This window comes from Rhododendron vialii, chromosome 4a, assembly GCF_030253575.1.
Source record: "Rhododendron vialii isolate Sample 1 chromosome 4a, ASM3025357v1".
Lineage (NCBI taxonomy): Eukaryota > Viridiplantae > Streptophyta > Magnoliopsida > Ericales > Ericaceae > Rhododendron > Rhododendron vialii.
The window spans coordinates 18,811,169-18,835,160 of record NC_080560.1 but is presented as its reverse complement, the minus strand read 5'-3'; the positions used below and the strand labels follow the sequence as shown (position 1 = coordinate 18,835,160).

The 23,992-nt window shown below is 36.6% G+C and overlaps 3 protein-coding genes and 1 long non-coding RNA gene across 4 annotated transcripts; 2 read left to right on the top strand and 2 right to left on the bottom strand.

Moving 5' to 3' along the window:
- The first annotated feature begins 2,007 nt into the window (after positions 1 to 2,007).
- On the top strand, positions 2,008 to 5,615 carry LOC131323770 (protein FAR-RED IMPAIRED RESPONSE 1-like). Its single transcript, XM_058355613.1, has 5 exons — positions 2,008 to 2,062; positions 2,566 to 2,582; positions 2,647 to 4,977; positions 5,106 to 5,159; positions 5,235 to 5,615. Exons 1-5 carry the CDS (start codon positions 2,008 to 2,010, stop codon positions 5,613 to 5,615), a joined length of 2,838 nt encoding a protein of 945 aa, XP_058211596.1.
- Positions 5,616 to 6,600: 985 nt separating this feature from the next.
- Positions 6,601 to 8,278, bottom strand: LOC131322449 (uncharacterized). The gene is made up of 2 exons (XM_058353769.1): positions 7,954 to 8,278; positions 6,601 to 7,100 (listed from the first exon to the last, which is right to left on the bottom strand). Exons 1-2 carry the CDS (start codon positions 8,276 to 8,278, stop codon positions 6,769 to 6,771), a joined length of 657 nt encoding a protein of 218 aa, XP_058209752.1. The 3' UTR covers positions 6,601 to 6,768.
- A 13,000-nt stretch (positions 8,279 to 21,278) lies between these two features.
- On the top strand, positions 21,279 to 23,175 carry LOC131322447 (non-specific lipid-transfer protein 1-like). Its single transcript, XM_058353768.1, has 2 exons — positions 21,279 to 22,069; positions 22,948 to 23,175. The coding sequence occupies exons 1-2, from the start codon at positions 21,729 to 21,731 to the stop codon at positions 22,955 to 22,957; spliced, it is 351 nt and encodes a 116-aa protein (XP_058209751.1). The 5' UTR covers positions 21,279 to 21,728; the 3' UTR covers positions 22,958 to 23,175.
- LOC131322448 (uncharacterized) lies at positions 21,707 to 23,862 on the bottom strand. Its single transcript, XR_009198844.1, has 2 exons — positions 23,269 to 23,862; positions 21,707 to 23,211 (listed from the first exon to the last, which is right to left on the bottom strand). It is a non-coding gene; the product is annotated as an uncharacterized LOC131322448 (long non-coding RNA).
- Positions 23,863 to 23,992: the final 130 nt, after the last annotated feature.

Genomic DNA, 23,992 nt, shown 5'->3' with positions numbered 1-23,992 from the left:
TCGAATAACGTCCTTCTCATTGCCCATGTAACTATGGCCCATGATCTCATTTACCTCCCAAATAGTTTGCGCCTCATCAAGGTGAGTCCTACTGATCCCTTCAGAAGAAATTGGTAAAACAGCAACTGCAAATCTAAATAGAACACAACTTTGCTTCTTTTTTTCGTCTTTCTTCTTGGTTTTTGGAATACCTAAGATTTGTTCAATCGACTTCTGTTCCCATTTTCCTTTCTCAGAATTCTTAACCTCTTTCCCCTCTACATCTGCATTGAGATCCACACATAACTGGATACTATCTAAAGAATCAACCATATCCTCATTATTTATAAAGCCCACTTCTGAAAGATTGTCAAACTCGGCAACACCAACATCATCCAAGGTTTGAGTTGTATCATCCACAATAATGTCGCCATCCCTATAATCCAGAATAGGCTCCAAGGGTTCAGAGTCAGCCACGGCCAAATTTTCCCCATCAAGATTAACCTCATTGAGGTTAGGTTCAGCCCCGCCGATTGCCAAGGAGTTTTCACAATGGGATCCACTCCTTTGGGGTGTATTAAGCTTGGCATGATTAAGCTCCACATGAAACGAGGACCCATTTGTTTCGCTAACTTGCGACACCAAATTCTTGTCCTTCTCTAAATTCCTTTCATCAACTACCACCTCAGTGTCCTGATTTGTATCTTCTACCACCTCAGTGATTGTTGCTTCTTCATTTACATCATTTCCTTCGCCATTCATATCTGTCCCTGTGTCATGATTCGACATGTAATCATCCAGATCATCATCATCTTCCTCATCTTTTGAATCACCGTCCTCTTGTTGTTGAGAAGAATCCAAACTGTCTTTGGGGATTTGTTTCTATGCTTCAAATGGTTGATCACATGGATCTTCCATCACCTTGACTCTATAATTCTTCCCTTCAATCTCAATATTAATCCACTCATCAATCTCATCAAACACACTTGTGGCCACCAATACTTTGGCCATTGCAAACGAGGAAAGCTTTAATGTTGATTCATCCGTACAGATGAAAGTGCCCCACAATTCACCTATAGCTTTAAACGAATTGTTGCTCCAACCATTGAGAGGAAATCCATAGCAGCACAACCAAACAAATCTTTCAATGCGAGCTGCTTGACCCTCCCATGATTCAACTTCAGAGAACCACCTTCGTAAGCAATTGACTTTGATGAGATTTTCCATCTCTTCCTTATTGTTACAAGTTAAGATCACGGATCTTCCGCCCATAGCTCTAACCAAAATATTATCTACTCCCATTCTCGCCATTTGAGCTTTCAACTCTTCAATTGAGATTAATTTGTGAAGCTTTGCCACTCTCGCCATTTGAGCTTTCAACTCTTCAATTGAGATTAATTTGTGAAGCTTTGCCACTGCACTACAATAAAGCCAGCCATTACCATCAGATTTCAAGGATAATGCTACGTCCACCGAGTTTTTTTCGGTGACCAGCCCACCGAATGATGGCCCCACCCTTTAAAAAAAAAAAAAAAAAACAAACAGTGGAAAACAAAAACAAAACCACGCGAAAATCCCACAATTCAAAAAAAGCGCGCGATCTTCTTCTTCTTCTGGTTCCGAGGGAGAGAGAGAGAGGGGACAGGTCTCTACACCACCTGCACCGACGACCCGCATCACCACCTCCGACCACCACGTCAGCAGCTCCACCTCCGACGATCACCTCCACCACCTCTTAAGAACCACGTGAAAAACTGCTGATTTGCCCTAGATTCTAATCGTGACGCACTCCACCACCAAGGTATACGTCTCTCTCTCTCTCTCTCTCTCTCTCTCTGAACTTGCCGATTCACCCTCGATTCTGCATCTTCAAACCCCTGAAAATTACAGTTTCAAAATTTGGGAAAATTACAGATTTTTTTGTTTAGTTTGATTGCATAAATTAGGGTTCGAAGTTGATATCGGGTAGCCAAACTTGTTTCACGTGGGCTGCGAAATCCATCTTTGGAATGGCGTGGTGAATTGGGAATGGGATATTTGGAAAATCAAACACATAGCAATATGATTTTTGAGTTGGATTCCTGTAATAAATGGTAGGACTTGTAGATAGAACAGGATGCCTATGGACACATGTCCTCCTAAAATTTGATATTTGCAGTTTTTTGTGAGAAAAATTAGGCGGCTTTTATTGATGGATGTTTCCACTTCAAGTTTGCACATCTATGCTCTATACGAATAATTTTGTTCATATGTGCTCGCTTCACAGTCTTGGTTTTGAAAAATATCCGAATAATGGATGGCAAGAGGGGTTTTTGAACCTTAATTTTTTGTGAATTTTATACTTGAGATTGTTATTTGTTTTGAAAGGTTTCAATGGGATTTATATTCAATGTAGCTGACTGATTTATATGACAAAAATAAACACATAACAATTTGGTATAAAGGGAAGTGCACTTTTGTTACTGCTACTGCATTTTGGACTACAATGGGCTCTTTACGAGTAATTTTTTGGTGGCTTCAAACTATGTTTGATCATGACGTGGTTGCCATGTAATTATGCTAGTTGAAGTTGTTTCCCATAAACAGTACTAAGCAATAATTATGTATGTTATAATTGTCCTGAGTTGTGATAATGTTTACTTGTTGAGTTAATTTTTGAACATGTAGGTGATGTTTTCGTTTCCATCACCATCGTATTTGATGTTGTCGGATTCCATTTCGTCAACACTGCCTCCTCGACCGAGTGGAGACAATGAACAAGAACTAGAAGAGTTATTAAGTGGAGACAGTGAACAAGTAGTAGAAGAGGTATCGAGTGGTTCTTCAAAACAAGGCTGTGATGAGATATGTAGTAATGAGGATGGAAAGGAGGCAATAGAAAATTCTGAACAAATAGTTGAGGAACCAAAGGTTGGAATGATATTCGATACACAAGATGAAGCTTACCGGTATTACACAAGATATGCTCAACAAATGGGATTTGCTGTGGCAAGAAGAAACTCGAAAAAGGGAAAAGATGGAAACGTGAGACATGTATGTTTTGAATGCAATCGTGGTGGAAAGGCGAGGGTGAAAACAAGCAATCCAGTCCAACCACGACCACAAACAAAATGTGATTGTCGAGCTCGGCTTAATTTGTCTACAAACTCAAATGGAAAGTGGAAGATAAGTCGGGTTGCCTTGGAGCACAATCATGAAAATAGCCCGGGAAAGGCCAGGTTTCACAAGAACTATAGGGTGCTTGATGAACATGTGAAAAGAAAGCTCCTACTGAATGATAAAGCAGGGATTAAGACATACAAGACTTATGACTCACTTCAAATTGAAGCAGGGGGACCTGAGAACCTTCCATTTCTTCCTAAAGACTGCCGAAATTATGTGGATAATGAGCGACATAAATTACTTGTTGAAGGAGATGCTGAGGCAATGCATAGCTATTTCATGAAGATGAAAGCGGACAATTCTAACTTCTTTTTTGCCATGGATTTGGATGATGAGGGTCGATTGGTGAATGTTTTCTGGGCTGATGCAAGGAGTAGGGCAGCTTGTAAGGAGTTTGGGGATGTTGTGACGTTTGACACAACATACTTGGTAAACAAGTATGACATGCCTTTTGCTCCATTTGTAGGTGTGAACCATCACGGTCAGTCAATTTTATTAGGATGTGGTCTCATCTCTCATGAAGACACCAAGTCATTCTCGTGGTTATTTAAGACTTGGATGACATGCATGTGGGAATGTGCTCCCAAAGCAATTATTACCGATCAATGTATGTCCATGAAGAATGCTATAGAAGAAGTACTCCCTAACACTCGACACCGGTGGTGCATATGGCATATCTTGAAAAAAGTGCCAGAAAAATTGGGAAAGTACGACGCGTATAAATCAATTTCAACTTCTTTGCGCAATGCAGTTTATGATTCACTGACAATAGAAGAATTTGAGGATGCTTGGGATGTATTCATCAAAAAGTACCAACTCCAAGATAATGAATGGTTACATGGGTTGTACTTAGAGAGGAATCGATGGGTGCCGGCTTTTGTGAAAGATGTATTTTGGGCAGGAATGTCATCCACACAAAGAAGTGAGAGTATGAATTCATATTTTGATGGTTACATCAACTCAAAGACGACCTTGAAACAATTTGTAGAGCAATATGGGAATGCATTGGCTAAAAAGGTGGAAAATGAGAAATATGAAGATACGAAAGATTTGCACTCTTACATCCCGTGCATAACTGCAGCTGAGTTAGAAAAGCAATTTCAAAATGCTTACACGCATGCGAAGTTTAAAGAGTTTCATGCCGAATTTATTGGGAAACTTAATTGTTCTTTGAAAGAAAGAAAAGTATGTGATGTTTGGTCAGAATATGAGGTACAAGAAGACATGACATTTGGAGAAGTTGGAGAGGAATGGACAAAACGTGTACCATTTATTGTCGAGTTTAATGGTGAGACCAATGAAGCAAATTGTAATTGTCGATTATTTGAGTTTAGAGGAATGGTGTGTCGACATCAATTGATGGTGTTCCATGAAAGAAGAGTTCAAAAAGTACCTGAGAAGTATGTCTTGAGAAGATGGAGAAAAAATCTGAAAAGGGCTCATACTAAAATTCGAATCAACTACGATAACTCTTCATCAACAATTGAAGCACGCCGGCATGACAACATGTGCAATCTCTTTAATGAGGTTGCCGATTTGGCGGAAGATTCTCAAGAGAAGTATGATAAGGTGATGGGACGGCTACGAGAGCTAAAAAGAGAGTTGATTGAATGTTCGGATGATTGTGGTAGTAATAAGGCTTTCGATACTCCAAATGATTCTTGTCCACTTGGAGATGGAGTTCTACCTTCCAAAGAGAGCAGGAAGATCCTTGACCCGGTAGCTCTCCGTCGAAAAGGGAGACCGCCAACGAAAAGAAAGCAAGGTTATGTTGAAAAACTTGGTAAGAAGAAGAGAGAACCAAAAAAGAAGACATTGTCAAACGAAAAGGCGAAGGTATACGGTTTTTGATTTTGTTGTTGCATACTCTATTTGTTTTTTTTAAATTTGTTGCATACTTGTTAAGATAGACATATACATATGTTGGATGAATGCTTATAGTTATATTATTTCGCTCATTTTAGGAGAATGCAGATGGCAATGTGTTTGGGACACAAGAAAGCGTTGCAAATGTAAATGTAAGAAACTTTTTTATTGCTAAGTTCGTTCCTCCTAAAATTTCTTTATTATGTTAATTTTTTTTTTTTGGGCAGAGTTTCCAAGGCTATATGGGGCAATTCATGTGGCCAAACATGATGCCCCATAATATGCAACCAACTATGGCACAAGTTTGGAGAGGACAATCGGGTACTCACGTTTGGGGAGGAGGACAATCGAGCAATCACCAAAGTCAAGGAACAAGTTTCAACCAATTTTTTAACAACTTTCCAACTTCACAAAGCAACATGCCAAGTTTGCTTGATAGTCAAGTTTGGAGAGGACAATCAGGTGCTCAAGTTTGGGGAAGAGGACAATCGGGTACTCAAATTTGGGAAGGACAATCGAGCAATCACCGAAGTCAAGGACATGGTTGGGGAGGAGGACAACAAAGTTTTTTGGAAATTTTGAATGCAAGAGCTAATGGTGAACAATAGAAAACTTTTTTGATGAGTATGAACATGTGTCTCTCATTTTTGTGGGTTACGACTTAGTTTCGGATCGTTAGAATTTTTTGCTTTTAATGGGAGTCGAACATGTGTCTCTCATTTGAAGTTCCCGTTTTACTTTTGGTGGATTGAAAGTTTTGGGTATGGATTTGTCTTAGGCCACAACGAGAATTTGGTGATTAGTTTTGTGAACTTATGAAACTGCAGTGGAGAGCTCTCTTTGAAAATATGATTATAGTTTGAACTATTTTAGTAATGTGACTGGTTTAGTAATCTGATTGTGTCTTTTACTCTCTTTGAAAATCTAATTGTGGTTTTGAAAAACTGTGTTAAGTTGCACAAATCTATGTAAGGCAAGTTATTAAAGCATAGTATTTGTCGTGATATTTTGCTCCCGGAAGGCAGATTAATCAGACATTAAAATGTCCACAAATGCTGGCTCAATAAGTGGATTCTTGTTTGAGTGATTTAGGTGAAATTCTTGTTCCAGAACTTGCATCGGAAATTGTATTCGTTTGAAACTCTCTTTCGAAAAAAGGAGACTCAAAAGGATACTACAATATCATACTTTTAATTTGAGGACAATATTTGAAATTTTTTGGGCAGCATCTCCCCTGTTTTTTGTCGGACAATATTTGAAAATTTTTGGGCAGCATCTCCCCTGTTTTTTGTCCCAGCCCGACGTCTAGCGTCTCAGTCAAACAACAGGCAGCAACAATAAACAGCAGTCTATAAGCCTACGCCAGGCATTTCTCATCCTAATTACCATTCACAAAATCAAAGTCATAAAATCCTAAGCTGGGCAAACCAAGTCAAGCAAACAAATCATGTCTAAAACCCACGCCGGGTCATCATTTTTAAATCCACAATTCCTGTGTAAACCAATGCCGAGTCATTCTCATTACGATCATCAGTCACATTCAAATTTAAAACTTTAAATAAACTCAAGCATTGTTATGAGCAAACCACAAGGTAAAGGAAAGTACGGCATCCATTGACATCGATCAAGTGAGGTACATGTGTCATGAAATTAGGATACAAAAAGGAGACACAAGCTAAGCATTATTACATCAGCTTTCTACCCTGGATAGTGCACCAATAAAAGAAAAAATAAATAAATGAGCAAAAAGAAAGGAAAAGCCTAGAGTGTCACTTCTTGCAAGGTCCCTTTGGAGTCTTCCGAGTCATGTTCACTAGGGCCATCCACGTTTGCTTGCACATATTTGCACCGAGCAAAGAGAAAGGAAAAGAACATTGCAATGTACATGCACGTATTTGCACCACCATGGCCGTCCACGTTTGCTTCCAAAGGTACAAGCAAAGGTGGGTAATCGGTGCGGAGTTGAGCAGGTTGAGACGACAGTTGCACATTGCAATGAACTTCGACATACACCCTCCAAGCTATCCAACTTTCATATATTCCAGGGACTATTCCAACAAAAAGAACATAATCGGACCTTTTTCCAGCCATTCCTAGATAAAAAAAGAAGAAGCAATGTCAACAAAGAATTGAAACATGATCAGAACATTCTTACAAAGATACGGGAAAGAGGCATTATAGCCAGGGTCCTATTCACTATTTTATGCCATTTGTACCTGATCTAGTAAAAAGTGTCTATAATATGCTTCTTTGAATTATGACAATGGACTAAAGTTATTCGGGTTGAAGTCTATGATGTTATAATTTTGTGAAAATCATATCATCTGGTATATGTTTGTTGTGATGTATCTGTGGTTGTTTTGCAGGTGTAGTCATGTTTGCTCCTATGGTTAATCCATATGAATCAAGCATGACTAAGGACGACATGTTTGGAACATGGGAGATGTGGGGCGAAGGAGAAAACTAATGTACAATGTAGCAAGAAGATTCCCTACATTACTCAGTTACTTCTACAAAGCAAATACCCATGACTTTGTTCTGTTTTTATTTTCAAAAAGAGTTCATTAGCAGTTCATTCCAACAAAAATCAATGCTTATTTGATGAGACCGAATTTTTTTGCAATTTCGAATAGGTAATCAGACACACTAACAGGTAGCAAACAGGTAAACAGAAAATCGGACACAAATTCGCAATTTCGAACCCTAATTCATTAGACCAGTGCACACAAAGTTTCTCAACTTCGAACACTAATTTTCATTAGACCAGTGCACACAAAGTTTCTCAACTTTAAACCCTAATTTACCCAATCAAACTGAACACAAAAAATCTGCAATATCCCCAATTTTCGAAACCCTAATTTTTGAGGGTTTGAAGATGGAGAATCTAGAGCAAATCGGAAAGTTCAGAGAGAGAGAGAGAGAGAGAAGAAGAAGAAGAGGAGAGACCTTGGCGGTGGAGTGCGTCCCAATTTGAATCTAGGACAAATCCGCAGGTTTTCGCGATTCTCGCGAGGTGTTGGGGGTGCTCGCCGAAGTTGGAGCCACTGACGTGGTGGTCGGAGGTGGTGATGAGGGTCGCCGGCGAACGTGGTGGTGATGGGGGTCCTCGGCGTAGGTAGGTGGAGGACATGGTGGTTGCGTTCTGATTTTCTCTCTCGCTTTTTCTTGGAACCAGAAGAACAAGCATTGTGGTTGTTTTGTTTTCGCGTGGTTTTGTTTTTTGTTTTCCACTGTTTGTTTTTTTTTTTTTTTTAAGGGGTGGGGCCATCATTCGGTGGGCTGGTCACCGAAAAAAACTCGGTGGATGTAGCATTATCCAGATTTCAAGCACAATTTGCATTCCTCTTTGATACTCCCCCCTTGCACCTTCTTATCATTACCCTTTCCACCAAGTACATCATTGACAGCATTGGCATAATTAAGTACCCTCTCCTCCAAGCACACCTTTTACAGCATTAGTATAAGATGTGGAAGCCGCAGCATTTCCACTCGTCAAACTTTCCACCTCTCTATTCGTTTCCATGTTATTCGTATTTTTCCTTGCAAGGTTCTTGTTAGGATTAATCTGCCTTTCATCATTGTTACCCTTGTTCTGATCAAAAAATGCCATTTTAACAAAGAGCTTTCTATCTCCAATCCATAGCCCATTTGCTTTGGAAATGGTCATATTAGCAGATACCTCGCAATCGTATCGAACGAAACCAAATAATTTCCCCGTTACTTTGCTCCTTTTTCCAGGAATATAAACATCCTTGACCACCCCAAATTTGTTAAATAAATATCTTACCCATCTCTGACTAACATCCTCAGGTAGATTATCCAAAAAAAAGAGTGAACATTGGCTTGGTTCCATTACTCTTCCCTTCTCTGATTGAATTCTCCTTACCCACTTTGGCTCCGATTTTTCGTTGCTTATTCAACACCGGTATCCAGCCACCCTTATCAATTTCAACCCTTTCAGATAAACACATATCTATCCTCACAGATTATACCATATCCAACACTAAATTTTAAACCACCACAGTTTCACAATCAACGATGGCAGAGTAAACAACAATACTAGTTCAATGGAGCAAAACAGCCCCAGCCACTTAAACAATATTCTAAACAATAACTAACGCCAAAGAATGTTTAGATCTGATACCTCAAACCCACTGGTTGCGGTGGCTGCCGATGACCCAAACCCACAGTTTGCAGACAACGAACAGGGCGACCAGAGACGATCAACAGATCTGGAGGAAACGGACCGACGATGTGGACGAATCAGCCAATGGATCTGGAGGAAAATGGCGACTAGAGAGAGGTAAGACGGCGATTGGCAGCGAATAAGAGTTTTGGGAGCAATAAAGGCGCAAAGAAGAGAATCTGGTAAAGGGAAGTACGAGGATGAGAGACGTAGGAGGAGAGACCCGTTTATGGGAAATGAGGGGGTGAGGAAAGACCAGCCGTCGATGGCCGCCGGTGGAGGTGTTACAGGGAAAGGGGTGGAGTTAGGGTTTCAACGGTCAAAATCGGACCCGGGGGCCCTGCTGCCCGGGGGGCACAGGAGCCCCTACCCACACTCTGCAAACGGCAGCGTTTTGATTAAATAAAAAATTTCAACCACCAATTTGCAATGCTATGGAGCAGAAACGTGATTATGAGAGCCTTAGAGACAAAATTTGATTATGTCTCTTTAGAATAATATGATCAAAATAGTAAGATCTTCACACCCGTTCAAACAAATTAAAAATTGGACCACTTAATTTTTTAACCATATTTTTTAATATATAAACGATCTAAAAAAATTATTGCTCAAATTTTCACTTTATTGCTCAAATTTTCACTCCAATTGAATCGGTACAAAGATCTTGTTATTCTTATCATATTATTCTAAAGGATGGTAATTCATTTTTATCTTTAGGGCTCTCATATTAAGTATATATTCTTTATTAAGACCTTATGGAGTATAAGTGTGATTATGAAAGCTCTAGAGATAAAAATAAATTATAACCTTTTAGAATAATATGACAAGAATAACAAGATCTTTCTTCCGATTCAATCGGAGTGAAAATTTGAGCAATAATTTTTTTAGACCGTTTATATATTAAAAAATATGATTAAAAAATTAAGTGGTCCAATTTTTAATTTGTTTGAACGGATGTGAAGATCTTACTATTCTGATCATATTATTTTAAAGAGACATAATCAAATTTTGTCTCTAAGGCTCTTATAATCACGTTTCTGCTTTATAGGATTGCAAATTGGTGGTTGAAATTTTTTATTTAATCAAAACGCTGCCGTTTGCAGAGTGTGGGTAAGGGTTCCTGTGCCCGGATTGGGAGATGCTGCCAAGCAGAGGTGCTTGGCAGCGGTGCCGAGCGCATCTCGGCCGTCCAAAAGTGTTTTGGATGGCCCGGATGTAAAGGTACCGAACGGATTTAAAAAAAAAAGAAAAAGAAAAGGAAAAAGATGTTTCGATTCGGGCCGTTGATTCCGAGATGAACGGCCGGATTGGCCGCTCGGCACCCGCTCGGCAGGGGTGCCGCTCGGCAGGGTCCTGTGCCCCCGGGCCCCCGGGTCCGTCAAAATCGCCGTACACACATCCTCTTCTTGTACACAAGACTTACCCGGAAATGCGGAAAGAAGCAATTTAGAAGGTGTTCCACTTTTTAAAAAGTTAACTTTTTTTCAAACGGAGGTAATTTCAAACTCAAATATAATAAAAATGAAAAATATTTTTTCAATTTTTTTTGCCTCGTTTAAAAGATCTTAATGAGATCTATCAAACAAGATCCATATTGGTAGGAAAATTATTTATGTAAACACATGATTTTTGAGCTTGAAATTGCCTTCTTTTTCAAAAAGTTCTTTTTTTACAAAACCGGAACACCACCTTAGATTCTCCAGAATCACTTAGCATTTTCTTACCATAATGTGTCATACCAAAAGAAATCGATCAAGAGATACCAGATACAATACCAAAATATATCATACCATAATCAATAATTATTATACCCAAGCAAGATACATGTCTAAAATATCACAAATTAAATAACATAACCACGATTGTTATGACAACAAAAAATTGAAATTTTTTTACCACAATTTGTCATACCAAAAGAAATTTATTCAATTATTTCGTTGTAAGACTAAAATATGTCGGACCACAATTAACAAGTTAGAACTTCATTTTTAGTTCTAAAATATATCGTACCACAATTAAAATATGTCATACCAAAATAGACATTTGTCCTGCCACAACTTGTATTTGTATTCAAAAATTTGGATATAGTATTTACTTTTTGGTGAATTTCTTGGATGAAAATTTTGAGCGAGAACTTCATTTTTAGTTTAAATTATTGAGGTATTGTGTAGGAAAAAATTAAAATTTGAAAAAAATAGTGTGGAAGGAATTGAAAATGAAGATACTATGGTGAAAATTTTAAATTTTGAAAAAATTATGTGGCGAGAATTGAAAATAATTAGGTTAAATTTCGTACAACACATTATGTTAAGGCAATGACCATTTATGACAACTCCTAACTCGTTAGCTACTAGAATATGGAAACAAACCACACACCACCACCCCCCCCCCCAATTGTTATAATATTTGTAATTATTTTAGTAAATATGTGGTATTTAATTTATGTATATATTTTGCTTCGGTATAACTATTGTGGATTTTTGTAAGACATATTTTCATTTTGTTATGGAATATATCATCACAAAAAATATATATAAGACAGATTGTGGTAAGGTAACGCCACTTTATGTTTTTATTATAACAATTGTGGTTATATTATTTAATTATGGTATGGTATTTTGCCAATTATAACTATCGTTAATTAAACATTCTGATTGAATTTTTTTATATGAAACGTGTGGGTATGAAAACGTCAATTTATGATTTTGTCATAACAAATTTGGTTATATTACTGAATTTGTGGTATTTTAGACATATATTTTGCTTGGATATAACTATTGTTGATCGTGGTACGACATATTTTGGTCTTATTACGGAATATTTTAATCAATTTTTTTTTGGTACGACACATTGTGGTAAGAAAATGTCAATTTATGGTATTGTCATAAAAATTGTGGCTTTCTATATAATTTGTGGTATTTATATATGTTTTCTTTGATACGACACATTGTGGTAAGAAAATGACAATTTTAGATGTTATCATAACAATTGTGGTTATTTTATATAATTTGTGATATTTTACAAATATTTTTTTCTTAGGTATAACAATCGTTGATTTTGGTACGACATATTTTGATTTTGTTACGAAATATTATATGAGTTAAAGAATTTTTTATACGACTCATTGAGGTAAAATAATCCCAATTTATGGTATTATTATAACATTTGTGGACAACATTATATAATATTTGATATTGTACATATATATTTGGTTGGACTACAAGCATTATGGATTTTGGTACGAATAATTGTGGTTACATAATAACAACATTTTTCAATTTTGGATAACTTGCTAACGACCTGTTTAACAGATAAATTTTAAAGTACAAGTCGTAACTAGCATCATAAATATGCATTAGAAAATCAAAAATCAGCATAATGAAAATCACAAATTGTCTTAATTTAAATATACGATATACTTTGTGTACCATAGTCTTCTCCCAATTTAAAACGAGTTAGCCAAATGGCCTAATATATGTCGTACGTGGAACCAAAAGTTCATTGGAAAATACAGGGCAACATAGAAAGCTACTACTTCAATGGAAGTTAATTCCTTAATTTTGGTAACAATCTACTTCTAGAAAGTATTTCTTTTTTCATGTGCTGCAGTTTTTTTTTTTTTTTAATATTGTATACATTAACGGGATGCTAGTAAGTTAGTTTACAAGAGATTGCAGAGGCTATTCAATGAATTAAAGTAGTGGATTGTTCACCCACTACAAAATTGAAATGAGCCTTGCTATATAGTATAGTACCTATATACACGAAAAATAAGATGTTTGGATCAAGTACCCTACACACATTGGATGTCGTTTATTCCCGCTTGAGCCCCCTCGTTTGTTTTTCAGAATTTTTAGACAGCTCGAATTGGCCATCCGGTGGCAGGAGATAGCTCGACAAAATCGTCGGTACCATTTCGGTGAAAAACTCGTCGGTACCTAGGTTTTCTGAATTGAAATTGAGAGGAGCGTTAAGATATTCAAGTCAGCCCAACTACCCGGCCCAGAGTCGTACGTACAAACTTTTATCACTTGCAAGTTGGAACCCACATTTTTCAGGCGAGACCATGCACATGGCCAGACCAGACCGTACAGACATGGAATTAAAAGTTCTTCGAAAATAGGGGCACAATGGAAAGCGACAATTCCGCTAATAATTCAATGGCTATTTTTGTGATCATCACATGCCCACGTACGTACCATCGAAAGAGACTTAGGCCATCCACAGCGGTATAATCAAAAATGGATAACCAAAAGTTGACACATCAGCTTTTGATTATTCACTTAAGAGATGGCTAAGCTTAACAATGTTGAGGTTCACAATGGTCACTTTTAGTCCATAACCAAAATAAGGGGTCCACTACAATTTCACACAATCTCTCTCCCCCCTTTTGTTTCCCACCATTCACTTTCCTCCATTACGTTTTTTTTTTGGGCAATAATATATCGAATATATGGTGTTCTTCCTAGTGTTATCTATCAAAATAACGCTGATTTTTTTTCTTCCTATTCCTATAGCCTATATCACAAATCTACTACTCTCTTAATCTTTCAAAAAAAATAAAAAAATCAGATGTGTTCTTAAATTTGGAAAAGAATGCAAGGTTCTTCCTCTTTTTTTCTTTTTTTTTGCAAGGTTCTTTGTTTACTCAACCATAGGAGGAGGAACAAAAAAATGAATAACCACTTTTTAGTCGAAAAAATCAATTTTTTTGGGCTAAAAAGTGATTATTTATCAAAATAATTGGGTAAAAGTAAAAATAAATAAATATTTTTCCCGATTCCTCTCGTTGAGACGAATCAATAACCTATAAAAGTTTGGCGCAAAACTAAAAAATGCGAAAAAAATTCAAATAAAGATAATTTCCAGATTTAAGTTAAGTTTAAGTTAAATTCAAAAGAATGCAGCCTAAAATAGAAACGTAAAAGAATAGTAAAATACCTTAATCCAGCAACGATGAGTTAAATTATAGATGATCGAAAAATATGAACTTCACTTTTGGAGGAAAAGAAAGAGAAACAGTTTGTGGTTGAAGTGAAGAATAAAATAGTAGTTGAAATACATGTGTATATAATTTTTGAAATTAGTTAACTTATGTAGTGTGGGGTTCACAAATTTTGATTATTGAAAAAGGTTTCTAGTTTTGGTTATCCAAATCCCAAAATTTGATTATTTCTAAGGATGTTGCTAAGTTTGATTATACCATTGTGAGCCATTTTTTGCACAAATATTGTTAACTTTAACAACAATTGTCTTTTGGTTATACCACTGTGGATGGCCTTATATCTAATCACTAAAGATAGGTACACTATTTTTTTATACTACATAGTCATATTATATTTTATGTGGAATTCATTTTAAATCTTACAAAAATTTAACAAAAATATCAATAAATTTTTAAATATTATTTTATGAGGTTTGTTAAAATTCAGCTCTAACGGATATCGGTAAGTATTATTTCTAGATTGTAGTGACAAAACTGCGCAGTTGAGCAGTTTTATTCTTACGAATCAAGAAGTAATACTTACCAATATCTATTGGAAGTGATTTTTTACAGGACCTCATAAAACAATATTTCAGAATTTATGAATAATTTTTTTAAATTTTTGTGAGATCCGAAATAGATTCCACATAAAATATAATGTAACGTGTAGTGTAAATATGTAAGGTAATCCAAGTAAAATTCATTGATTTTCAGACTTAATTCGATTGGTTCAAGCATAGTTCTGAATACCGTTTCGGACAGAGTACCGATTTTTTTACTGGTACGGTACATACCGGTACCGGTCAAGTACCGGGTACCGTTTTAAATTTACTGCAGCTACAACATATAATAATTATATATAATTATAATTTCAAAAAAATCCCCCATATTATACAATTCATCATAAAATATCTCTAGTCCCACATTACTTAGTTACGAAACTCTCTTTCCACTTTAAATGACTTTGCACACTAGTAAACTTGTGAATGAGGACCCAATGAGAGGTCTCGCGCGCTCGAAAAAATGTGCCGTGGCCGAAGGCAATTTGAAAAAATTGATTCGGAATCCAATTAACCGGGTGCGCGTCCCAGGTTATTCGTGCCCAAAGGGGGGTGCAAATCCGGGATCTGAGTCTCGCACACGTATTATGGTTAAGCCCATGTTTTGCTAAAATTTTGAAAAACATTTTTTTATTTTTTTTGAAAAAAAATCCTGAAACTTTTTTCTTTGGGACCAAAAAAGAATAACGTAACGTAAAAAAAAAAAAAAAATACACTCGGCAAAATTTTAGCAGGAATTTTCGGTATCCCGATACCGGCCGATATTTCCCGAAAAGTCCGGTAAGGACCGGTATTAGAACCGAAACGAAATTGGGAGATTAGGGTGCCGATTCTTCGTCAAAACGGTAGGTACCGACCGGTACAGAACGGACTCAATAACTATGGGTTCAAGTACTGGCTTTAAAGGTGGCCGGGGGTCCATCTTTCAGGGAAGTTCCTTTTAGGTAATATATAAAATAAAATATTTACGTTTAGAAACTACTCCGTATTTGCCTTTTTCATGTCATCATGAAGTTAATGGTACTGATCTATCTGTATAGTGCATCCGTACCCCACACCTTTATATCTCCATGGGTGATCTAGAAATAAGAGGCCTAGCTAGGTATGATTGAATAATTGTTCGATGTTACTGTTACTGTTTTTTTGTAATTTTTTAGACATTTTGTAAGGTCACGTCAAATTATTTGAATTATTTGTTCTTCTTAACGAAATTATCACTAAAAGCCCTAAAATGCTGATCACTACTATAAATGAATTTAAAAAGGACCAATTTTCACTATTTGTAGTGACTTTATGTTCGACTTATTTGGACCTTTTTTAAATATATGTCAGGAATGGACTGGACTGACTGTAAATTAGTTTCATAACACACTTAGAAAGTTTTGAATATGAGACCTTAAATAGAAAAACTTTTATGTCTCATGTCTTAATGGGCCACCAGACCAACCCTTGTACACAGAGCTCGTGTACGGATCGAGCTCGAAATGAGTTATAAATTGGGCAGGCCTGTCAATAGACTGGATTTGATCCGAATCCGATCCGAAAAATTCAATAACGTTGATCTGATAATCCGAATCTGGTAATCCAAATACGGATCAGATCGGATTAAATCCGTTATCAATCCGATCCGAAATTTTATTTTTAATTTTTTAAAAATAACTGTAAATTTTTTATTTTGAAAAAAAAATGTTTAAGGATGTGTTTGGCAACCTTTTTGTTTTCAGTTTTTAGTTTATGTTTTTACTTTTTTCAAAACTAAAACAGAAAACATGTTGTTTAAACCTGTTATTGTTTTTTGCGTTTTTCAAAAACGTGCCATAGTTTTAGAAAATTGTGGAAACATCAGAAAGGTGTTTTGTGTTTTCCCCTGTTTTCAAATCTAAAACCGGCAGCTCAATTTTCTCCGCGTGCGTCAAATCTCGGTGGCTCTTCAGCCTCTTGCACAACTTTTGATCCACCTCCTCACAAAATACTCCTGGGACTTACCAACTTTAACACCTTTTGCAGCCCTTCTCCATTATTTATTCATTTTTTACTTATCATCACTATTCACTACCCTTTTCCATGGTCTCGCGTGGGTACTCTAGGGTGCTTGTTCGGCGCATATGGGCTATTTAAAAGTGTTTTGAATAGTTTGAATTTTAAAAAAATTAAGGAAAGAGTTTAATTTTTTCACCGAAGTACTAATAACTAAGTTGAAAATTAGAACCGTCCAAAATACTTTTAGACGGCTTAGATGTGCTGAGCAGGCACGACGTAGGATATATCCGCTCGGCGTCAAAAAAATTTCTCATTTTCCATTGACACCACGTGTTTGTCTGTGTCCTTATACGACCATCTCCCCCTCTCTCTCCTCTCTTGCGCAGGGGTATATGATCGAAGTGAATTATATGGGAAAAAAATTCTACAATCACGTACAGTCGCGAAAACACTTCACTCGGACACTGGCATTTTACGTTGTTTTAATTTCTAATGTTTACAGAAATTATATTACCAAACATGTTTCTTATTTTTGTTTTTATAAAAACGTAAACCTGATTCTACTTCGAGTTTTAAAAATAAAAATAAAAAATTGAAAACTGGAAAGATTACCAAACACCCCCTAAGAAGTTATTTTTTTATTTTTTATTTTTTGAATTTTTTTTGGAAAATAATTTTTTTTTGAAAAAAATATTTTTTTTGGCTAAAATTTTTGAAGTAAAAAGTTTTCCGATCGGATTCGGATTTTCGGATTGGATCCGAATTTTTCGGATTCGGATCCGGATTACCACTATCGAATTCGAGTCCAATCGAATTCGGATCAGATTCGAGTCTTATCAGATTCGGATTTGTGTGATCCGAATCGGATCGGGCCCATTGACAGACCTAGAATTGGGTTATAAAAAATTTAAACCTACTAGTATCAGGGTTGTGTAGGATGGGATATGTTATTTGTATATATAATTGGTGCTGAAACCTTTACTGTAAAATTTGAAACTAAAATTAATTCCCGGACTTAAAAGTCAGAATTCGGAGAAGGAAACAAGGTGGAAATCGGATGCACACCAACTCCCTGGGCACGAGAAGCTTTATAATGCTACAAATCTCGTCAAATCTAAACCAGATACATGTAATCTCTATTATAAAACAGAAGGGTGTGGGAACAAGTTGTTGGAACGGTTCAGATTCATTTGATCCAAAGGTTGTAGTGCATCCTCCTACTTCTCGGTTAAGTGCCCACGGTTTTCACCTAAATCACACAACTGTCATCCCCTTTTACCTTTCACGCTTATTTTTAGGGGTTCAGATTTATTTCAAATTCCAAACCTCCGTCTTCTCCGTTTTCTTCTGTTCCCATCGCCGTGCACGCTGGAACTTCGGATCGCCACACCGGTCCATGTTTGAAATCCCACTCACTTTCTCTCTCAGCAAAAGGCAGTCCCAAGACTCAAATTTTGAAACCCCACTCATGTTTTTTGATTTGCCTAACATCTCTGATTCTCTGGTTTTGATAAGTATTACTCCCTCCGTCTCTTTTTTTGTGTCCAGTATTTCATTTTGGGCTATCCCTTAATAAATGTCCATTTTATAAAGTTAAGGGGGTAAAAGTTGGTGAATTGTCTATTTTGTCCCTAAAAGTAGATTTCATTCTGAAAAATTAGTGAGTAAAAGTGTAATGATGATGGGTAAGTAGGGAAAGTGGAGGAAAAAATTGATGTGAAAGGTGTAATGATGATATCTTTTTAATAAGTTGGAGTTACGAAGCAGGACAATTAAAAAGGGACGGAGGGAGTATCAAATAGCAAGGTAAGTCCTTTTTTTAATGGGTACTTGGATATAAATTGATTGATGTGCTCATTTCTCAACTGTGCTCGATCGGTAATTTTTGTATTCTGCCAATATTTTTTTTAACTTTCCTGCTTTGATTTTATTTTAACATTCTGTTGTTTATCAATTGGGAAACTACTGTAGAACTCTGGAATGGTAAATGGTGAAGGGGGTTATTGCAAGGTTTTGACTTTGAAACGAGACATGCATATACAAACGCCTTTGTGCATGGCAGGGCTGGACTTTGCCTTTGCCCAATCTTTTTTTCCAAAAATCTGAAACACCAAAGGCATGGGTTCGCTTCTCTTCTCCTTTTTAATGAAGGGCATGAGCCTTGGTCCCTGTGGGTTGCGCATGTTCTCTTTACAAGAGGACCTAACCATTTAAAGGGGGCTGTGATTCACAATTTTTGCAAGGTTTTGATTTTCAAAAAAATTTGCATATACATGTCTTAAAGAAAGAAAAAACAAAGCAAGAATGCTACAACAAGAGGTCCAAACGTGAGCAGTGTAGCTTAGGGAGCAAAGGCCATTTTGCATTTCTTTCCCTTTAAACAACTTTTTTTTTCTTTTTTTGGTAACTTCTCTTTGAATAAGTTCTTGCTTCACTTCATTATGTTTTTAGTTCGACAGTCAGGGATGTTCGGGCCAACTTTTTTATCCAAACAAAGGCAAACCATCTACGGCGCCAGAACTATGGTATTCACAATGAATTACTTTCCTGTGGCTTGACTCCAAGAAATCGAACCTTGATCGATAGAAGGTCCTAAACTACCTTAGTGGTGCTAGAGAGGGACCACTAAATTTATATTTTGTTAGCATCATTATATCTGGTGGGTCCTTATCGATTTGTATTTTTTTCTCTACATATGAAAAAGTAAGATGGCAGAATCTATGATTAGATTGACTGTATTCAAAAACCAATTTTAAAGAAATTGAATTTGTTACTTCACTATATATGAAATGAGTGAATTTGTCAGGGTGCTGTGAAGATCTTTGATGCTGATGGTGTACATTTCTGCTCAATATTGAGTGTTTTTCTACTACTAATTTGCTTCTATATGATATGATGGTGTTTCTACTCATATTTGACGAAATCCCATCTTTCTATTGGAAATATACTTATGTTTGTTGCTGCTTAGTTTTAACTTTTTACCTGGTATTTATTGGAATTCCATAATCAAATTGATAATTCTTTGTAGCTAGCTTAAAGGTTTAGTTGGGGGAGTGCCGTAAGCACAGGTAATTCTATTTCATGCCACTAAGAAGAGGATCACATACTACACACTAATGAATCGATTTAGTGTTTGAGCCACTAACTAGCAAATACCGTAGGCACGGGCAATTTTAATCGGGATGCGTAGTGCCGTAGGCACGAGCAAACACTAGTCTTTAAAACTTCGTAATTAGTTTTGGCGTGTGTGTAGCTTGATCTGAATAGCCGATTATGAGGAAAAAAGCATTTCAAATGAGGAGCAACCAAAGACAATTAATAGGAAGGCAAGAAAATTGTACTTTAACTGTGTTACTTTTTCTATTCAAACTTTTTTAAGAATAATTCGTAAATAAAATTTACGGCGCTCAATCGCGCGCATCCTAAAGTATTTGGAACGAAACAGAAGTAAGTTTCTCTCTCCTTACTCTGTTTGATTCTAGAAGATGACTGGAGAGTGCGTGTAGGTAACTGTTTTCATTTAGGCCATTAAATTGTTTGACCCGTCTCTAAGATGTCGTTATTGAAGTTTTTTTTATTTTTTTTTGGGTGGAACTTTAAAAGGAAGTTAATCATGAGCATCAAAACATTCAATTAAGCCCAACTACCAACTGTCCTCAAAGCTTTCACAGTTTCACTTGAAATCCATATTAAATTCGCTTTGGAAAAAAAAAAAAAAAAAACCCATCTCAAATGGACTTGGGAGTCTTTTCTTCCACTAACCCAACTATCCCGTGGTCGACAATCCAATGTGAAATCTTCTAGCTAATTGGTTAATGATACCTTCACGTTGTTAATTATACTAGCTACCCTATAACGGGCCATAAAGTAATATAAGGATTCCTCCATGCCAGTTAATCAATCAAGGTTTGAGATTTAAGGGTCGATTTGCTCTGTCTTCAAGTCTCTGATTTGAAACCTTCCAGGTATATAGGGGTCATTGTTGATTTGTCCTTCGTTAACTTCAGAGAATTTCAAGATTAATCAAGATACACGTAAGCTACTGAGCTGCTGCGACACCTGATTATTGTAATAAAAAAAAAAATTGTATTATCTCACAGGATCATCACTATCTTATTCTCTTCAAGTAATTATTCAAGAGTCTCTGGCACTTTCATGTGCCACACTCACTCAATAATGTAATCACTCATTTTACAGGTGAAACTTTGTTTAGCTGTTACTACGTACCTATATATTTTCTTAAAATTATTTTGTATTTATTTTAACTAAAATATTAGTAGTTGACTAGTGGTAACATGATATGGATAGTCGGACAAGTAACAAAAATTACAAAATAGAATTAGAGGAGATAAGAGTCTCACTTCGAGGATGGGTGGAAGACCTCCAATTCGCTCTGATTTAGGACAATACAAGATTTGATAAAAATTCAACTACTCGATAGTGATATACCCAAAGGTTTTATATATATATATATATATATATATATATATATATATATATATATACACACACACAAAATCAAGGGTATATAACCTCCCACAACCCATGCCCTACAAACTAGGAACACTTATCCCGGTAACCATATCTCCTACCACTAAGATAGGTATGTAACCATTAGCTCTTAGCTCAGTTGGTACGCCTCCCTCAGTGGATGCATGATTCGAGCCCCGTGAAAGACAGTTTGAAGTTCAGAGCTATGAACAGCCTCTAAACTTCTCCGTGGACTAACATAACCCCCATTAATGTGTACAATATTGGCAAAACAAAAAAAAGGAAAAAGATAGGTATATGTAACATTAGCATTTGAGAGATAAGAGGGATAACAGGTGTGATATAGATAATGTCATCGAGAACATTTACGCACGGGAGTACCTAATAATTTTCTTTACCGCCCGGCCCCCTGGCCACTTTTATATAAACACCCCCCAATAGAACTTTACCACACACACTTCTCTTACCAAAGAGTTCCATTTTATAGTTCTTTCAAAAACTCGCTAGGTTCTCAGAAAAAATGGTGAACAAGGTGGCCTGTGTGGTGGTGCTAATGTGCATGGTGGTGGCTGCACCCCACGCGGAGGCGGCGATATCGTGCGGCCAGGTGGTGTCGAGCCTTTCCCCATGCATCAGCTACCTGAGGGGCAGCGGTGGGGCAGTGCCGGCGCCCTGCTGCAACGGCGTTAAATCCCTAAACAACGCGGCTAAGACCACACCTGACCGCCAGACCGCGTGCAGGTGCCTAAAGTCTGCTGCTGGGGGGATATCTGGTCTCAACTACGGTCTCGCTGCTAGCCTCCCCGGTAAATGTGGTCTCAGCCTTCCTTACCAGATCAGCCCTTCCACTGACTGCTCCAAGTACACACTCACTCTCTCTCTCTCTCTCTCTCTCATAAATATTGGACAACCATGATACTATAAAATCGATATATTTTGATCTTATGGATATCAAATTCATATTAGAAAAGCTGTATTTTTTAGCCGTGGGGAGTGGGAGAGCAACTGGAATGTCCCCTTTTGTGGCTATTTTTCGGTACTTACCATTTATATTAGCCGATTCATGACCAGATAATCCACACGAAGATGTAATTATTTTAAAAAATAGTATAATTTTAGGACTTATTCAAAGTATGTTTTAATAAATTGTTATTAACATCAAAACAAAAAAATTATTATTTCATTAGAGGGGCAATGATGTGGTTATTAGGGTGGGTTTGGATTGAAAAATAAGGTGACTTATTTTTTTTCTTTATTTGAATTTTTTTTGCATTTGTTTGTTTTGCCTCAAATTTTTGTGACTTATTGATTCGTCTCGACAAAAAAAATCGGAAAAGTAAAAAAAATTGATCGAAACTCATAATTTTTTGAATAAAGACAAAAATAAGACAACTTGTTTTACTTGTTCTTTTTTTTTTTTTAAATTATGAGTTTCGACCAAAAAAATTTATTTTTCTGATTTCTCTCACCGAGACGAATCAATAAGTCACAAAATTTTAACGCAAAATTAACAAGTGCAAAAAATTTGAATAGAGACCAAAAAAAAAAGAGTTACTGTTTGACTTTTAAAGCCAAATGAGCCCTTACTATCACTCTCTCATGGTACTGTATCTCCCACTAGTGTTGGCAGTGCTAAGAAAATAGTGTTGGTAGTTCTATAGGAGTATGTTTTTCATTCAATTACGAATTGGACCAAACTATATAGCTAACTCTATGTTTGATAACTTGTTTTGTTGCAGGGTGCAGTGAGGTTGATGGAGGTGCGGAGTACGTATCTATTTAGCAATATAGCTAGAGAGAGAAAGCATATGTACACATATGCATGATGTACACATATGCATGAATAACAATTGGTGACTCTCTCCAGATTTGAGTCACAGTCCTGGTGTCTAGCTAGGATCGAGTACGAGTATTTACTGCTCTGTTTTATCATCTGTTTGGTGATATTGCGATTCTCATTTGTAGTAGTACTGTTACATCTCTCTCTCTCTCTCTCTCTCTCTCTCTCTCTCTCCAAGTTCACTGAACATAACACATTCAGACATTAAAAATTGCAACACCTAGTACCAACCTAGCACAAATAGCATAGCCAATATTAATTATGCCAGCGGCTGGCAGTCACAACAGGGTGGTTTCTTTTTTGGCAAACAGTACTCACAAAGGTGTTTGTGTTGGAAAATAAACGAGAAATTAACTCTTAAAGTGAGCATTACTTATGTTCAATTTTTAGTGAGATGGAGAGATTACCAACCATGTAACCCATAGTGATGCAGCGGAGCTTTCTTTTACAAAACTAATTCCAAGAAGAGATCACGAACTTGTCTATGTTAAATATTATCCCTTTGAAACACAAAAACAGATAGAGATATATCTCAATTTTCATTCATAAATATCAAAAACTGTCTCGCCCTAAGGCTTACAATAACCCTTATAGGTCCGTAGAAACCCTAGACAAAATAGGAAGGCAAATCATGTCTTAACTGAAAGAAGGACAAAAATTGCCAAAAAAGAAAAATTCTAATTTGACTACGAAAATGAAAACTATAAAGAAATATAAGATTGCCAAAACAGACGACAACTAAAACAGAGTTTCCTACTAACAGTTATAACCAAATCAAATATCACTATAAACAGCAAAATTGCCCTTTCGAAAGGCTAAATAACTTCGAACGGCCGTAAAAGCGTCTTTGGTCATCTTCCGAAGGAGAATGAGTATTGGGCCATTCCGCTTCAACCTTATGGCGCATGGGTTAATCTGTCACTGCTACACCACCTCCAATATAG

Excerpts from the sequence above, each read along its gene's own strand:
- LOC131322449 (XM_058353769.1), bottom strand. The coding sequence starts at position 8,278 with ATGATGGCCCCACCCCTTAAAAAAAAAAAAAAAACAAACAGTGGAAAA. Across the intron at positions 7,101-7,953 it reads GGACGCACTCCACCGCCAAG|GAATGGCTGGAAAAAGGTCC; the intron begins GTCTCTCCTCTT and ends TTTTTTATCTAG.
- LOC131322447 (XM_058353768.1), top strand. The coding sequence starts at position 21,729 with ATGGTGAACAAGGTGGCCTGTGTGGTGGTGCTAATGTGCATGGTGGTG.
- LOC131323770 (XM_058355613.1), top strand. The coding sequence starts at position 2,008 with ATGGGATATTTGGAAAATCAAACACATAGCAATATGATTTTTGAGTTG. Across the intron at positions 4,978-5,105 it reads TGTCAAACGAAAAGGCGAAG|GAGAATGCAGATGGCAATGT; the intron begins GTATACGGTTTT and ends CGCTCATTTTAG. Across the intron at positions 5,160-5,234 it reads AAAGCGTTGCAAATGTAAAT|AGTTTCCAAGGCTATATGGG; the intron begins GTAAGAAACTTT and ends TTTTTTGGGCAG.